Below are 16,976 nucleotides of genomic sequence, written 5' to 3'. Positions count from 1 at the left end.
GAGAACATAAGGATCTGGGTTACTTTGCTGAAAACTCAATTCCCAGCTCCTTCCATTTAACAGCAAATTTTGTAATGTCATTTTCCTTTTCTTTTTTTTACTGACAACTGAATAATATTCCATTGTGTCATGAAGCTCATCGTCATTGCCCGTTGATCATTTATGGACATCTAGGTTGTTGGGGTTCCTGGCTATAATGAATAGAACAGCAATGAATATTGACTATTTTGGGAATAGGCCCAGGCATGGTCTGGATAGATCCCATGATAGATCTAATTCTGACTTTTTATGGTGTTCCTATGGTGATTTTCTTTGTGGCTATACAAGGGTTCACTCCCACCAGCAGTATAAGTACTGCTCCTTCTAGCAACACTTGGTGATTAACACAAAGACTCCTGAAAAAGATGCAGAGAGTGAGAGACTTTGGAGAACTAAGTGTTATGCCTTGATTATCTGCTCCCTTCAAGGATCTGAGTTACATGCAGAAGAATAGTCAGAACGATTGTAAGAGCCTGAGGTTGTGGTGATCACAACATAAACAGTGTCTTCCAAACACATCAGGGATGATATACACACGAATTCACCGAGATTGTGACAGCGTGCACAAAACTTGACTGCATTGGTGCAAACTAGACAAATCCCAGAATACAGAAGTGGAAGTAGGCATAGAGTCCACTCCTAACCAAAAAGTTATTTGCAACAGATACCTGCATGGAGAGGGAAAAAAATCCTTTTTCTCCACTTAAATGTCTTTAGCAATCATAGCAACCACATTACAGGGAAAGCCCCATGCCCACAAGTAGTTGGTTAACACAAATGAACTTCATATTGCTTGTGTGTACACACCTGTGTGTGTGTCTGTGTTTTGTTTTAGTATTTTTGTCTTATTGAATTTTGGTTTTGTTTGTTTGTTATTTGTTGAGAGAGATGGAAAGGGTGGAAGAGGGAGGGAGAGAATGAAGTCGGGTGGATAATGAGGTAGAGAAGACTTGAGAGAAGATGGGGGAGGGCAAAATATGATTATAATAGATATTGTGGAGAAAAGCTAAATAGTTATATGTAGCAGATCTCTGCAAACACCATGGCCAGCAGAGTTTGAGCCTTGATAGGCTATAAGAATATCCAGTTCAACATGACTCAGTAAGTAAGTATCAAGTGTTGGTTCAAATTTCTGGAGTCTGACCTCAGGCAGTCTATGTTAGGCACATTTAAGCATAGCACAATTTTGGAAAAAAAAGTTTCCGGATGACAATTGACTCAATCCTGTGTTTATAACAAGACATGATTCGACTGAAACTCCTTTCAAGGTTCATATGACCATTTCCATAAAGATGGGTTCTATTGACTGAAAAACAATCCTCAAAATAAGAATCTAGGAAAAGTGATTGAGATAAACATAAAGTCTGGGGAAGACAGATGTGATCTAGCCATTCAAATAGAGCAGAGGCAACCAGGCTGCCAACCAACTCTGATCCATTTGTAAAGTACATGTGACATCTACCATAGGATGGGTTCTGTCAACTGCAAAACACTGTTCAAAATAAGGATCTACAGAGAAAGAGTCCAGGATAAACTTAAGAGTTGAGGGAGTCAGGTATGGCCTGGTCCTACAGATAGCACAGGTAATCAGGTTTTTAACTACATCCATTCCCAGCCTTCTGGGTGGAAAACAGGCTATACATCTCTTTCGTCAAAGAGACAAGCCTGTATGTTTAACATTGCTGGACTCTCCGGTGCTTCTCTGTGATCACCAGAGCCGTGTGCCCTCTATAGTTATCCTTTTTTGCAAATTAATGGTTGAAGACTTTCCTTCAATAACATGACTTCCACTAGCACTGAGTAGGTACCTAAGTTTACAGTATCAGGCATGGTATTTCTCTTGTTGACTAGGTCTTAAGCTCATTGGGAGAGCTTTTGGTTAGCACCAGGATATGTCATGACTTCAGCCTTAGGATTATTGTGCCATGCTGGTCATTGATGAAATTCATAGGTATCATAGCTGGGTAGGACAGTTGGTTGCCCTCCTCTTTTGGAAACTTGTATGACACCTTCTGGTAACATGAAGTTAGTCCTTAGGAAGAGTGCATTCAAGTCAGTTCTGGCCAGTACAACTCCCCAATGATAATCTATAAACATTTGCCCTCTTACCTACAGATAAGTATAGTCCTCAACTCTCAGGAAGGAAACTTCTCTTTGCCACACATGGAGACCACTATAGAGAAGGACAACCAATCAAAATGCACAGTTGTGGAGCCAAATCCCAATGGTTACATCTATGAAACACGCCCAAGCCTAAGTCTCAGAGAATACTGCAGAAGAGGGAGCAGAAAGATTGTAAGAAAAGATCAAGGGGTTTGCTCTGAGGTTGTGTCTCCTAGTAGCATCAGAAGGAACAGCCATAAAATCTCGTCAACGTGATTGCTGAAACATGAGCTGGATAATCGTGACACTACTGAACATCCCACAGTGTATGATAAAAGCCCAGAGGCCTTCACCCCACACAAAGAACTGTAGGCAACTGGGGAAGGCTGGGAAGAGGAGAGGTGGCTTTCCCCAGGGAAGATCACAGCAACTGCTTACCCAGTGCCAATGGGTCTGTCTTAAAACATAACTACAGGTAGCATTATACAGACTTAAAGGTATATATATATATATATATATATATATATATATATATATATATATATATATATATATATATNATATATATATATATATATATATATATACATATATATATATATATATATTCACTTTGTCAAAAAAACTCAGATATAAGACTCCAGGCATATGTGTGGGCCCTCAATTCTATTCCATCAATCAATATGAGTGTATTTAAGCTAGTCTCATGTTGTTTTTACTACAACAACTCTGTAGTATAATTTGCACTCAGGGATAGGGAGACCATAAGTAATATTTTTATTATTCAGGATAATTTTGGCCATTCTCAGCCATTTTATTTTCACATGAATTTTGAGGTTATTTTTCAATTTCTGTGAATAATTACCTCAGATTTTTGGTGGGGATTTCATTGAATCCATACATTGCTTTTGGTGAGATGGTAAATTTTATATTAATTCTACCAGTACATGAGTATGGTAGGACTTCTCATTTTCTGGTATCATTTTTAGTTTCTTTCTTCCATGTCTTAAAGTTTTCATTGTTCAAGTCCTTTATTTTCTCTGTTAAATTAATTACAAGACCTTTTCCCCCTGGGGCTATTTGAATGAAATTGCTTCCCTGATTTATTTCTCAGTACGTGTGTCGTTTGCGTACAAGAGAGCTACTGATTTTGTGTTCTTATGCTTTGCTGAGTATGTTTATCAGCTATATGTGAATTCCAATAGACTCCTTGGGATCTTTTATCATATCATCTAGAAATAACAGTATTTCGACTTCTTTCTTTCTTATTTATATTCCCTTTATCTCCTCCCCCCCCCCCATGACTCCTTTGGGTAATAATTCAAGCATTGTGTTGAACAGGAGTAGAGAAAATATTCCTGATTTTGATGGAAATGCCTTGAGCTTACCTTCATTTTCCATGATTTTAGCAGTGGGGTTATTGTATATTGCCTTTTCTGTATTAAAATACATCCTCTGTGTCCCTAGATTCTCCTGTGCTTTTATCGTTAGGGAGTTTGGATTTTTGTTTAAGGTCTTTTCTGAATCTAATAAGATGATCGTGTCATTTCTGTTCCACCTTAGTTCTTGAGAAAGGATTCCTCACTGAATTTGAAGCTTATCATTTTTACTAGCCTGGCTGGCCACTGGGCCCTTGGGATCTGCCTGTGTCTCCCTTCGAACACTGGACTTACAGATTCATGCTGCCACACTCTATTTGTGTGTGGGTGCTATAGCTCCAACCTCATATCCTTGAGTTTGCCTACTGAGCTCATATCCAAAGTTTTATAACAAGCAAGCTCACATCTCTGAAAGACAATTGTAATGGCAAGTATAAAATGCAGAGGGAAGACAAGAAAGGAGGAAGTACAGAGATTATGAGAAGCCGGTTGTCTTAGGTATTGTCCTGTTGGGGTGAAGAGATACTACGACCACAGCAACTTAGAAAAAAAAAAACATTTAATTGGGAGCTTGTTTATAGTCAGCGGTTTAGTCCATTACTGTTGTGGTCTGGAGCAGGATGACAGGTAGACAGGAAGACATTGTGTTGGAGCAGTAGTCAAGAGCTACATCCTGAAGAGGCAGCAGACACACAGAGAGAAACACTTGACTTTTGAAACCTGAAAGCCTACCCCAGTGACACACTCCCCACACCAGCAAGGCAACACCTCCTAATCCTAACCTCAGACAGTTTCCACTCCCCGGTGACTAAGCACTCAGATATATGAGCCTGTGGGGGCCATATTGATTCAAACTGTCATCTGATAAGAAATCTTACAAGCAACAAGGGCTCATGGCACAGGGTGTACAGAGCTGGTTTGGTAATAAGGTGTCCTAGTGGTAGCCCTGAGGAGGAGAAGAAGAGAGGTTTCTAGAATGGTGGTTGTATCGTATGAAATAAGCAAGGTGACTTAGAAGAGAAAGGATGTCAGAAAGGAACATGAGGAGCTGCTTCTGGCTCCTCCCCCCCTCATCCAACAAAATTCTGGTCCAGCTTTGAGAGAAGAGAAGACCTAGGAAAGCCTCTTCCATCCACCATCAGTTTCAGATCCAAAGACCCGTCCAAGTGCTCAGTGACGGCAAAATTACGTTCACAACAATACTGATGGGTCAGTCGCCTCTGCCAATGACATCATAAGACAAATATTGGGTGATGGTAATCAGCGTGGAGGGAAGCAAGGGACCAGTGAACATCAATGCTGCAGAATAGGAAGAGGCCTTGATGCGTGTTCAGATTTCTTAACTAGTTTTAAAGAAACTGGGTTTCCTTTTTCTAATCCTCTATCCGCAATGGAACTTCCCTGCCAAGATGAAGATTTCATACAAAACCTTTTACTGGGAAGATCATTGGTCTCAAGACTGAAGTCTCTGACACTACACAATATGGAAAGGGCAAGATCCAGGGTATGGAAGGGATTCCCCCTGATGAGCAGTAAAGGGCTGGTCTTTACTGGTAACCAGCTGGGAGATGGGGGTACATCAGACTGCAATCAAAAGGAACTCACCCTGCATGCTGTGCTGAGATTTCCTGAGTCTCACACCAGTCCCAGGAAGAATAAGCAGCAGACAAATAGGGGTAAACTGAAATGAAGGAGAATGGATGAAAATGGCAAACATGATCACCTTTATCAAGAGCATCCTTTGATGAGGGTGGCGCTGGGGTTTTTATGGCTGTCCACATTGACAGATGTTACCGTGGCAAGCGTTCTCTGTTTAACTGCTCCAACAAACCAGGAACCAAGTGATAGTGTATGAGTTAATAAGAAGACAAGAACTAAGGACCATTGGGGGGAAAATACTGCTTATTAAATTTTTATACAATTTTAGAGGATTATGCAAAATCATCACAGGTTTAGAGACTATATAGTTCTGTGTTACAATACATTAAGCCTTATGATTTAACTCAAAGGACATGCAACAACAGGGTCACATGCTGAGCCAGATATGAGAATTAACATGTCTTTTTTTGTTTGTTTGTTTTGTTTTGTTTTGTTTTGTTTTGTTTTGTTTTTCGAGACAGGGTTTCTCTGTGTAGTCGTGGCTGTCCTGGAACCCACTCTGTAGCCCAGGCTGGCCTCGAACTCAGAAATCCACCTGCCTCTGCCTCCCAGAGTGCTGGGATTAAAGGCGTGTGCCACCACGCCCGGCTAACATGTCTTTTTTAAAAGACAGATATTAGAATAATTAACAAAAATATAGAGCAATGCCATTCTTTTGATTTACAATGAAAAAAATATTTTCTTAAATATATGACATTTCTGCAAATATGTAATAGTTTCTGGTATTAAAAATTAATACACAAATATCTGAAAATTCTCTGTTTTAATATTTTATATGGTAAATGTAATTTTAAAAAGTTCTTTAATAGTTTGAATGGCATAAAAAGGACCTGAGGCTACAGTGGGAAAGCCCAGCCCTTGCCTATTTCCTGATGGGGATGTGGTTTCCAAACCAACTAACCCAGGCAAGGTATGTGTTAGGTAAGACTGCCAAAATTATTTTCTCTCAGCTCCTTCATGCTAGTTAAATATTGTAACCCACAAATTTGCTCTTTGTTTCCTAACATTTTTGCCTGCTCTGAAAGAAAATCTACAGCCCCTTATCTGACCTGTGTCCAATAGCAGTGTGGTGCTCATTTATCCTGTTCTAAGAGCAACACGCCCCCAAAAGATACGATTCCTTCTCCCCAACTCAGACAAAACACATTACGAAGAGCCACCCTGCTTCCCAAACAAGAGTCTGCTCCAAACAGAACTCACATTTCAGTGAGTCAGAAGGGAACAGGCAGATAGTCATCTCCTTGAAACCTGGCAGGCTTCCCACCAGGAGTCTGAGCTGCCCGGCTGTGTGTCAGGGGTAGTGAGCAGTCACCTCAGAGCTCTCTGGTCTTACTAAGCACTCAGAGCACCGAAGGTCAGAAGTGTCTTTTAGGGTGTGTAAGCAAAGAAATGGTGGGTGAGAGAGGCAGCCTGGGGGCTATGAGGTTCGAGGGTGCTGAATATAGGATATTAATCATAAGTTCTAGCGGCCGGTGAGCTCCAACTTGGGACCGTCATGAGTCTAGCTGGTCATCCAGTCTAGCCTATTTGTCAAGATCCAATCCAGTGATAGACTATCGCAACACAAAAGGTGGATGGTTGTAGGGAACAACACTTAGGTTTGTCCCTTGGCAGGCATACATGTGTGTCTACACAAACACACACATCAGCACACATAAACCTGTACACATATGCACACACACAAAGAAGTGGAGGTTCCAGTTCTACCTACCATTTTATAAATAGATTTAAAGCGTTTGGCTTTTCCCAAGTGGTTACGTCTGTTCCACCTGGAAGTTGCTTGCTTGCTCTACGGACTTGGGGAGTCCCTTCTTGCTCAGAGGCCTGCTCCCAAAAGATTTTGAATAAGCAATAGCCATTAGACAAGTAATTCTCTATTTTACGAAACCTTTTGAGTGCTTCAGAAAGTAGTCACTGGAATAATTCTAGCCTCGTCAATAGGCAGGAACCTGCGACTGAGCTTTTGCAGATATTGGATTTAAAGACGATTAAAAGTGCATGTTCTATTTCTTGGATTAAAAAGTGAAAGACCCAGATGAATGAATGCTGTCTTTCCAGAACCTGAAAGATTGGGAAACGGCAAGGCACACGCTCAGGAGGAGAGATTCTCAACCCGTGGGTTGCGACCCCCCTTCCATCGGTGTACCCTAAGACTATTGGGAAACACAGATGTTACATAACAATTCAGAATCAGTGAAGTAGCAACGATAATAATTTTATGTTTGGAGGTCACCACAACATGAAGAACTGTGTTAAAGCGTCGCGGCACTAGAAAGGTTGAGAACCGCTGCGTTTGAGCCCCTGTCAACTCCTGACTCTTCTCACCTGTCCTGAAATAAATCAGGTAAACTCAGTGATCCAACTCATCAGCGTCTCAGAAATGAACAATCCCCACCCCACCCCCACTCCTCTCACACCCCTCTCTGGTGCAAAAATAGTACCTCAGGGATAATCATAGCTTGAGAGCAGCTCTTTCTGATGACTTAGTGTCGAACCTGGTCATTCTGAGCTTATTTCTGTCCCTTTCTCCACCCACTCAGGAAAAGCAGAGAAGGGAACACACTGCTCAGGTCCCCTGGCTCTCCTGCTGAGCTATTGAGGGCTATGGCTTGATACAACTGCTTTGGGGGGGGGGGGGAGTGGAGGGAACTGCCTAGGAGTTAGTTTCCTGTGGACAGAGGACGAAGAGATGTTGGTTGTGGGTGGATCCTGAGCTCTTGGGTCTGGTGAGCTAGAACAGTTTGGTACAGATAGGAAAAAGCCACCAGGCTGGAGTCGCGTCTACACTGTCTGTAAGATGCTGAGGGCTCCGTGGGCGTCCATGGATCTTGACTCCTTTTTCAGAGCGCTGGAGGAGCTACAGACGCTGAGGGGCTGGGCTCCGTGGGGCGTGGCAGGACAGATCCGGAGTTTGCCCAGGCTGGAGGGGCAGGCAGGGGCGGTTCCTAGCTCAGAAAGCAACTTTTCCTTGCTCTCATTCAGGCTGGAGAGAACTCCTCCGTACAGTTTCTGGAAAGTCTAGCCTCTGGGAGCCCTGGATCGAGGATACTGTGTGCACCCCCAGAGCACTTTAGATTCCCCAGCGCAGACCCAAGATGGGACCAGGACAGGCAGGGGGCGCGCTCCTGCTGCGGCTGCTAGTGCTAGTTCAAGGTAAGTCTGAACTCCACTGCGCGTCCGCGTCCGAGGCTGGAGAGACCCGCAGTGGTCCTAGAAGACCAGGGAGGGATCGAGTGCGGCTCTGGAGCTGGCGATGTCTGCTCTGCATCCATGTGGACTGGGGATCTGGGCTTCATGGAGCCGCTTGAACAAACAGGACAGACAGACAGACACACACACACACATACACACACCCCACATCCTCATTAAGACGTGTTTCACCCGATCAAGCATCCTTCAAAGTCATCTTTCTAAGAGCTTTGGGTTTAGAGATGTTCCCACACCCACAGATTTGGAGCGTTTGTGGGTGGCCCACAGACCACGCATCCAGCCTCCCAGCTTCCCACAGATCCCCAGCAGGTGCTGAACTAGCTGTGAACCAGGAACATGGGACCCAGCTCCAGGCTGCAGCTTGCAGCTCTCAAAGGGTGGCTTTGCAGGAAACTTTGATGTGTATTTTTCACCCCACGCGCACAATGCCCCCTATTCTTATTTCAGGAAGGAGCACTGGTGTTTCTTTCCATAGGAGGAAGAAAAGCCAATCAACTAGGCAGAGGGGCACTCTTCCTTCCCTCCTGCCTTCCTTTTATTGTTGTAACGTCCTTCAAAGAAAGTAAACTTAGGCTGGTTCTCTCCACTCTCTTGATCCACAAGGCAAGGGGATTAGCTGAGACTGGTGCCAGGCTGCCTGACCTGATTTCCTTTGCATTAAGTGAGGAAGGAGAGTGGGGAAGGCTGGCTGCTGAGAGGCTCAGGAGAACTTTCTCTCCACCTTTATCCACAGCCTGGTCATTCCCAAGATAAAGGATTTTAAGGTAGTTGAGGGGAGACGGGAGGGGACAGTGTGTGGAGGGGATTGTATTAAACAGCTAACAAAATAGCAAAGTGGTCACTGGTTGTCACTTATTTTTTACAAAGAAGGAAAGTATTCCTTTTTTTTTTTTTGGGGGGGGGGTTCCGAGACAGGGTTTCTCTGTATAGCCCTGGTTGTCCTGGAACTCACTTTGTAGACCAGGCTGGCCTCGAACTCAGAAATCCGCATGCCTCTACCTCCCAAGTGCTGGGATTAAAGGTGTGCGCCACCATGCCCCAGCAGAAAGTATTCCTTAATCTGTGCTTCTCTGAGGTTCACCTTTCTTTAAGGTTGAGGAAAACAAGTCCAGGTTAGCCTTGTGGAATATTTTGTCTGTTGGAGAAGAGAGAAATATGTCCCTATCCCGATTCTATGGCAGACACAGAGCACTGTTAATTGTTGGGATGCTAACCTGTGCCCCCATGCCTCACACATGTTCTGTCCTAGAGAAACACAGTTGATCTGAGGAACCATCGGGTCTAATCTAGGGGTTTAAGACAGTTGGATTGGATTCTGACCTTCAGACTCTGGAACTCTCTCTCCTAAAAGGAACTAGAAACCCAAACCCTGGCTTTTCATCTCTTTTTAATTGTCGGTATTATTAAAAGGAGCCACTGAAGCACAGCACCATTTTGTGATCTTTGAAATGTTGAGGCTTGTTCTGGGAGGAGCCCTTGAGAAGGACCTGGGTGGAATGTGTTGCCGAAAGGCATGAAGTCAGGTACCCAGTTTTCTTCTGCAGTTAGTTAATTGGGATGATTCAATGTCAGAAAGCAGACAGGATTTATATGACACCTGTATAAAATGACTCCACATGTTTATTTCTCTCTTTCTGGTTCAGTTATTTGTATATCTAAGGACCACATCTTCTCTTTATTTTAATCATCTAATTAAATAAAATCATACAATCAAGTTTTGCCATTTAAGAGAGCAATGGAGATTCGTAAGTGGGCAACATAATTTTTGATATTTTGGGTATCTAAGGTTGACATGCAGCTGAAAGTTCTAGGTCCCTGGTACTTTAAACTTTCATTTTATCCTCCCTATATGAACATTTTGAACTTAGCACTAAACAGGCACACTTATTAATATCTATAGATCACAGACATGCACAATTGTGATGCAAATATATACAGAAGTTAAAATGTAAAGGCAAGCATAAATGTGTGTCTCTATACCTTACATTCTCCACAGCACAGGGGCAGACAACATTAGAAGCAAACTCATCTTGGATCTTATTTTAGATTCAAATCTCTTGTTTCCATAATCCTCTCACGAGTGGATAAGAGGAACAAGCACTCCGTTTTGTTCCATACATATCCCTTTTCATTGTTCACGGGGAGGCCAAGGGTGGAGAACAGAGATCATATGACACCTAGGAAATCTGTAAGTTAAGTGCACACCCAGAGAAGAAACCAACTGTAACCTTTACATGGATGGAGTCACACACTCTCCAGCTGGCTCATGGGCCAAGGAATTCTCCATGTGGATTCTGAATTGGAGCTTCTTAATTGCCCTCTGAGAGGTCGACCCTCTTCCTCTTAATAGCCTCCTTCATCTGTAAACTAATCAGTAGATTCCGCTCTAAATGTCTTCCTTTTGATTTTTGCTTTCCTCTATAAAACCCCACTCCCCTGGTTTGTTGTTCTCTTTCTCTCTCCTCTTTGCCATCACTCCATCTCAGAGGCTCCTTGTCTACCTATTAATTAATAGTGTTGGCAAAGTTCTGTCCAAGTTTTCAGTCTCACCCTCATACTTACAGTTCTGCCAGTTTTTCCTACCCATCTATACAACGTCTAGATCCAGGTCAACCCAGGTCAATCCCTCATTCTCTCCTATCAGAACACCTGTAACTTTGAACCTGGCCTTCCCATTTTGTTTCTTGTCTTTCTAGTTTATTGTTCTTATTGCTACCTTTCTTTTTATTAATTAATTAATTAATTTTTATTAGATATTTTCTTTCTATACATTTCATATGCTATCCCGAAAGTTCCCTGCTCCCCATACCCACCCACTCCCACTTCTTGGCCCTGGCGTTCCCCTGTACTGGGGCATATAAAGTTTGCAATACCAAGGGACCTTTCTTCCCAGTGATGGCCGACTAGGCCATCTTCTGCTACATATGCAGCTAGAGACACGAGCTCTGGGGGTACTGGTTAGTTCATATTGTTGTTCCACCTATAGGGTTGCAGATCCCTTCAGCTCCTTTGGTGCTTTCTCTAGCTTCTCCATTCGGGGCCCTGTGTTCCATCTTATAGATGACTGTGAGCATCCACTTGTTTGTAGCAGCCTTATTTATAATAGCTAGAAGCTGGAAAGAACCCATATGTCCCTCAACAGAAGAATGGATACAGAAAATGTGGTACATTTACACAATGGAGTACTACTCAGCTATTAAAAACAATGAATTTATGAAATTCTTGGGCAAATGGATGTATCTGGAGGGTATCATCCTGAGTGAGGTAACCCAATCACAAAAGAAGTCATTAGATATGCCCTCACTAATAAGTGGATATTAGCCCAGAAACATAGAACGCCCAAGATACAATTTGCAAATCACAAGAAAATCAAGAAGAAGGAAGAGCAATGGGTGGATACTTCATTCCTCCTTAGAATAGGGAACAAAATACCCATAGAAGGAGTTACAGAGACAAAGTTTGGAGCTAAGACTAAAGGATGGACTATCTAGAGACTACCCCACCCAGGGAATCCATCCCATAATCAGCCACCAAACCCAGACATTATTGCATATGCCAGAAAGATTTTGCTGAAGGGACCCTGTTATTGCTACCTTTCTAAAGCAGTAATCTGCTTTATCAATCCACACTCTTACTTCAAACACTCACTGTTTCCTGCAACATCTAATATAGGGCAAAGTCCACATTTCTAGACATTCATAAAAGTCCTCTCCTGGCTGACTGTGCTTTCCCTACCAACCGTTCCACCCTACTGTTCAATCCTACATATAAGTACACACGGGAACTCCATACATGCATGGGATGTACACGTTTCAAACCTTATAGACACACACATGCACCATCCTATGTCTAAGCACAATGGACAAAGTTTATATTAAACTGTTCCCAGACTATCTTCCCGCTAACCTCACTAGGTTGTTACTTTTCTTCCCTTTCTCTCATCTTTTTCTGATCGGCTAGTTCTCCAATCCTAGAAGAGTCAACCCCACACATAATTATAAACTAGAACAGTTTTTATTCCGTAGCCCAAAAGGAAAGCATGGGGTAATCTCTAAATTCTAAGAACCAGTCCAGACTCCTTTTTACTTCAGTTTCTCAGTGGTTTCAGATCACCCTTAGATGAATTAGCTTTCTTCCTCCATTGCAGAGCGGTACAACCTGACCCATCTCAATAGGGCTCTGTGCTGGCTCATGAGTCTGTTTGAGATGTGTGGATTTGGTCTCAGGACTCCATATTTTAAAAGGAAATCTTTATGCTTCTCAGGTGTTCATTCGGGTTTATAAGCTAGTGCTTATCATTAGTGCTTAACACTATCATTGTCTCCTCCCATTCTTTAAAATTTCAGTGTTGCCTGTCTTATGAAATGACTGCCAAGCTAGGCAGCCAATGACCACATCAGCTTCAATACATTCCTTCTAAGTGGCAAATGCTCTCTCCCTTCATGTGCTAACATCCTGGGCAGATTAAGAGGGAGAAGCGTGCTTAGGTACAGATGAGCTTCTCCCGATGGGATTCTAGACACTCAGCAAAAGAATAATACATGCCAAGATACAAAAACTGAAAACTTTCAGAGATAATGGGGAAATTTTAGAGGCTGAAACTATCTCAGCATCATATAAATATAACCACCAGTGTCATGAGCTTCAGTCTTTACCACCAAGACTGCTTAGCTTAATACTTAGACTCAGGACAACGCCAAAGATGAGGAACCGTGGAATGTTTTCCTGTTAATTGCAAATCGAAGGTGTGGAGAGTCGCTGTCTGTTTCTCCCTGTTGTTATCATGACCACAGTAAGTCTTCCCATGCAAGCAGAGAAAGAAATGGCTCACAATAGTTAAGAGTCCTGACAGATGCCGTAAGTCCAGAGAAAATAGATTTTGCAGATGACAGTGATTCCCAGTCCCTCTTTGATGACGCACAGAAGCTCTGCCAATCCGGCAGCATACAATAAATTCCATGAGCCAACATGTGACCAGAGATTCCTTGGCTAAAGGCATGTGGCAGACACAGTATCAAGTCAGAGAAAGCATGACACATGATACAGAGAGGTCTATTTGTATATGAGTCCAAACATGAAGAAAGGAAGTTCCCTTGGCCCTAAAATATATATATAACTTGACTTCAACACATCATTCCTCTTATATTTATCAAATTAGTGCCCTCTCCTCACAAGCTGGAGATTGAGGGTATGAGGAGATTATGCATATGGGACAATCTACTAGGAGGCTTCCAGAAAAAGAATCTTCATTTTTCAGACAATATGATTTTGTCACATTCGGTACCAGGTTCAGAGAGGCTGAGCAGTCTTGTAAGCATGATGCCAACCAGCTACTGAAAGATAAAAACAGGTAAACCATAGGTAGCACCGAAGAAAGATGGAGAGAAAATCAGCGCCTGGAATCATCTTTGAGTTTCTAAATTATCCAAAGGAATTACTAATCTTCCTCTCAATTTCTTTAAAAATGTTTATATAATTTAAAACTTAGTTATGTTTTATACAGTTGAGAATTATAAAGTCATCCTATGGCATGATAAATATCATGTTTGCATATGGTTCATGAATGATACCAAACAAAAATGTTGAGTTTGGAGAAGGAAATATCATAGGGACAGTAAAAATCAAGTTTCCAGGAAGACAGGGGTCATTAGAGTTTAGATCTTCCATGGAGGACTGTGCAGGTCATGGAGTCTAGTCCAACATTTTATCTGGATGGAAGCAGTATTATGGCAACATACGGCATGCAGCCAGGTTCCTAGATGCACTGTTCCCAGAGGTAACACACAGCTTCTGCCAATGGAGGACCTACGTCTAATTCCTAGATCACAAAGGAACACTGACGCAGAACATTCAAGCTCATGGTTTTGACAGAGAATGAAAGGTGAGAGGTAAGCCATCCTCTGGCTTAAAGGCTTTTCAACTATGGTGGACTCAGAGTCTTACCTTGAGGGTGGGGAAGGCCCTGAAGCTACCCAAACAGGGAAGCAATAAGCTCAGAATTGCTCACTGCCATATCACCATAGGACAAGGACGAGGATAGAGGGATAGAGACCAGGCAGACAACACCATGCGCATCTAGGAGAGAATCAGGTTAAGTGCTAGTTTACCACACCAGGAGAAAGAGATGAAATGTAAATGCTATGAAGGAAGAAAAGAAGACAGGATTTGGTAATGGACTTAATTTTGTCACTCGGGGGAGGGCAGATAAAGCAGATGTTTAGATTTCTGTTACGTAAAATGCAATGTATAGTCATTTATTAAGGCAAGGAGTGCTCAAAGAAGCAAGTTGTAGGAAAGAGATTATCAGTTTGGTGCTAATGAGGTGATGACATCTAGGGGTACCCTTTAGTTAGTCCACAGTGTTGTGTTGTGGCCTTATGATCAGTCCAGTGAGTGAGATGTGCACAGAGAGACAACTTTGCAGAAGTCACATGGGTGTGGCTGCCTGGGTAATGGCAGTCTCCAGTCTCTGCAGTGAATAAGTAGAACTGAAGAGTAAGTGTCTCGAGGTCCTGTAGACAGTGAGGAACACTTGGCAGAAAAGGGGAGGAAGAACAGAGAGAGGGGTAAGACAGGAGACGTTCCTTTCAACATCTAAACCAGTGGATCTCAACCTTCTTAGTGCTGTGACCCTTTAGTACAGTCCCTCATGTTGTGGTGAGCCCAACCATAAAATCATTCTCATTGTTACTTCATAACTGTAACTTTGCTACCATTGTGAATTGTAAATATTTTTGGACATAGAGGTTTGCCAAAGGGGTCATGACCCACAGGGTGAGATCTACTGATCTAAGCAAAGATGGAAACATGTGGATATAAACTATGACAACTGGATCTCAAAATTTGTGTTCATAATCCTGCACAGTACATGTACAATTTTTCCAAAATCATATTTTGGCATCTGTGGATTTCAGACATCCAGAACCAAAGAGTGAATGGGAACAGCTTTAGTGTCTATAAAAGGATCTTAGACGTGTGTGTGTGTGTGTGTGTGTGTGTGTGTGATTTGTATATGTGTGTACATGACAAGTATTTGTGCTCTTGCCCATGGGCATGCGTGCAGAGGATTGGCATGTGCGTTGTGTGTCTTTTGCTATTGTTTTCCACCTGAAATCTTTTGAACAAGGTCTCTCCTGTATCTGGAGCTTCCTGTTTCAACCAGAGCACCTAGCCAGCAACCGCCCAGGGCCTGCCTGTCTCTGTTTCCCATTTCCACCTAAGTGATGGATATAGAGAGGTCCATCACCATGCCCAGCTCCCTTTACATGGATGCTGGGAACTCAGAATAAGGTCCTTGTCTTATGAAGCAGGCACTTTATCTGTAGAGCCATCTCCCCTGCCCTGCACTTTATCTATAGAGCCATCTCCTCTGCCCCGTTGTTAGTATTGTGAGAGTTATAATTCCTGCAGATTGCCTATGTTGAAGGTTTATTCTATGCCTGATGGTTCCTGCACAGAAATGGTATGTCCCCTATGATGTACACACTTAATCTGAAGTCTCTCCCAGCCTTTTCAGTTCACAGAATACTGTGGCTTCCAATCATTTTAAGTATATTGCAGCTTTCCCTGGAGATTGGTCTGCTTGCATGGCCCGCATAGTTAAAAGAAGCTGTAGGCAGACTCCTGCCTTATCATACCATGTTCTAAACCCACAACTGCAATTTTCTTTTTTGCTTCTATTAGTTCACAATGAATGGGGACAGTTTTAACTCCAGAAGCTTTCTGTGTAAAAATGAAGTTAATGTTTAAACAGAGCGAGGCTAATAAAAGCACATTAGAGGCTGTGCTGTCAGCGTCTGAGATTATTCCGTTGTTTGTTCAAAAGCATGAGGAAAGCCAGTGCCCCAGTGGCCACCTTGGACACTGGCAGCTGTCATTCACCGAGAGGTGGCCTTTGTTTGTCTTTGTGCAGGCCTGAGTTCATTTCCATGGATACCATGTAGCCATGCAGACTGAACTGTAGCTGGAGTCTAGCCAGAGCAGCCAGACAGCTCTATTCTGACTCTTTCCCAGTCACATTCAGGTCCTTTAAGCCATAGCGTCTTGGATGCTCCGTGGAATAAAGACTGTTTCGGATTTTGTAGCCCTTTCTAAATCTCGCTGTGAGGGCTTGGTGCATGACACAGATATTTTACATTAATTGATTCGGTTTTCTAGGTGTTTGTTAGTGTAGTTCCCTGGCAGGGATGAAGACAAAAGAAAAGTTTAGCCTGGAAATTATAAGACTTACGTGATTTTTTTTCTTTTAGAATAAAAATGTAATATATAGTCCTGATGAAAACATAGTACAGGATTGAAAAAGATCTATAGAAATATCATAGTAATTAAAATAGAGGAATTCCTTTATTACTACAATGCTTAATGTTTGTCCCCAAATGATCAGGCTGTAACAGTATCATTGTGATATTATTTAACGGTATTTTTGGGGAAAGGGTTGAGGACTTAAGACACTATTAGTGTCATACAGTCCTATGATTGCTTGCTTGCTTTCCCTCTTTCTTTCTTTTCCTTCTTCCTTCCTTCCTTCCTTCCTTCCTTCCTTTCTTCCTTCCTTCCTTCCTTCCTTCCTTCCTTCCTTCCTTCCTT

The 16,976-nt window shown here is 42.5% G+C and overlaps 1 protein-coding gene across 2 annotated transcripts in view; it reads left to right on the top strand.

The window, feature by feature from the left end:
- The first annotated feature begins 8,114 nt into the window (after positions 1-8,114).
- Itga2 (integrin subunit alpha 2) overlaps positions 8,115-16,976 on the top strand; it is a 93,027-nt gene continuing 84,165 nt past the window's right edge. For both annotated transcript variants that reach the window (XM_021180415.2, XM_029468487.1), the window contains exon 1: positions 8,115-8,333. In XM_021180415.2, coding sequence (XP_021036074.1) covers positions 8,276-8,333 — 58 coding nt within the window. In that variant the 5' untranslated portion in view covers positions 8,115-8,275. The remainder of the gene's footprint in view (positions 8,334-16,976) is intronic.

The sequence above is a fragment of the Mus caroli genome, chromosome 13, assembly GCF_900094665.2.
Source record: "Mus caroli chromosome 13, CAROLI_EIJ_v1.1, whole genome shotgun sequence".
NCBI classification, from domain to species: Eukaryota; Metazoa; Chordata; class Mammalia; order Rodentia; family Muridae; genus Mus; species Mus caroli.
Note: the sequence above shows the minus strand (reverse complement) of the source record. Positions and strands in the feature narration are given on the sequence as shown.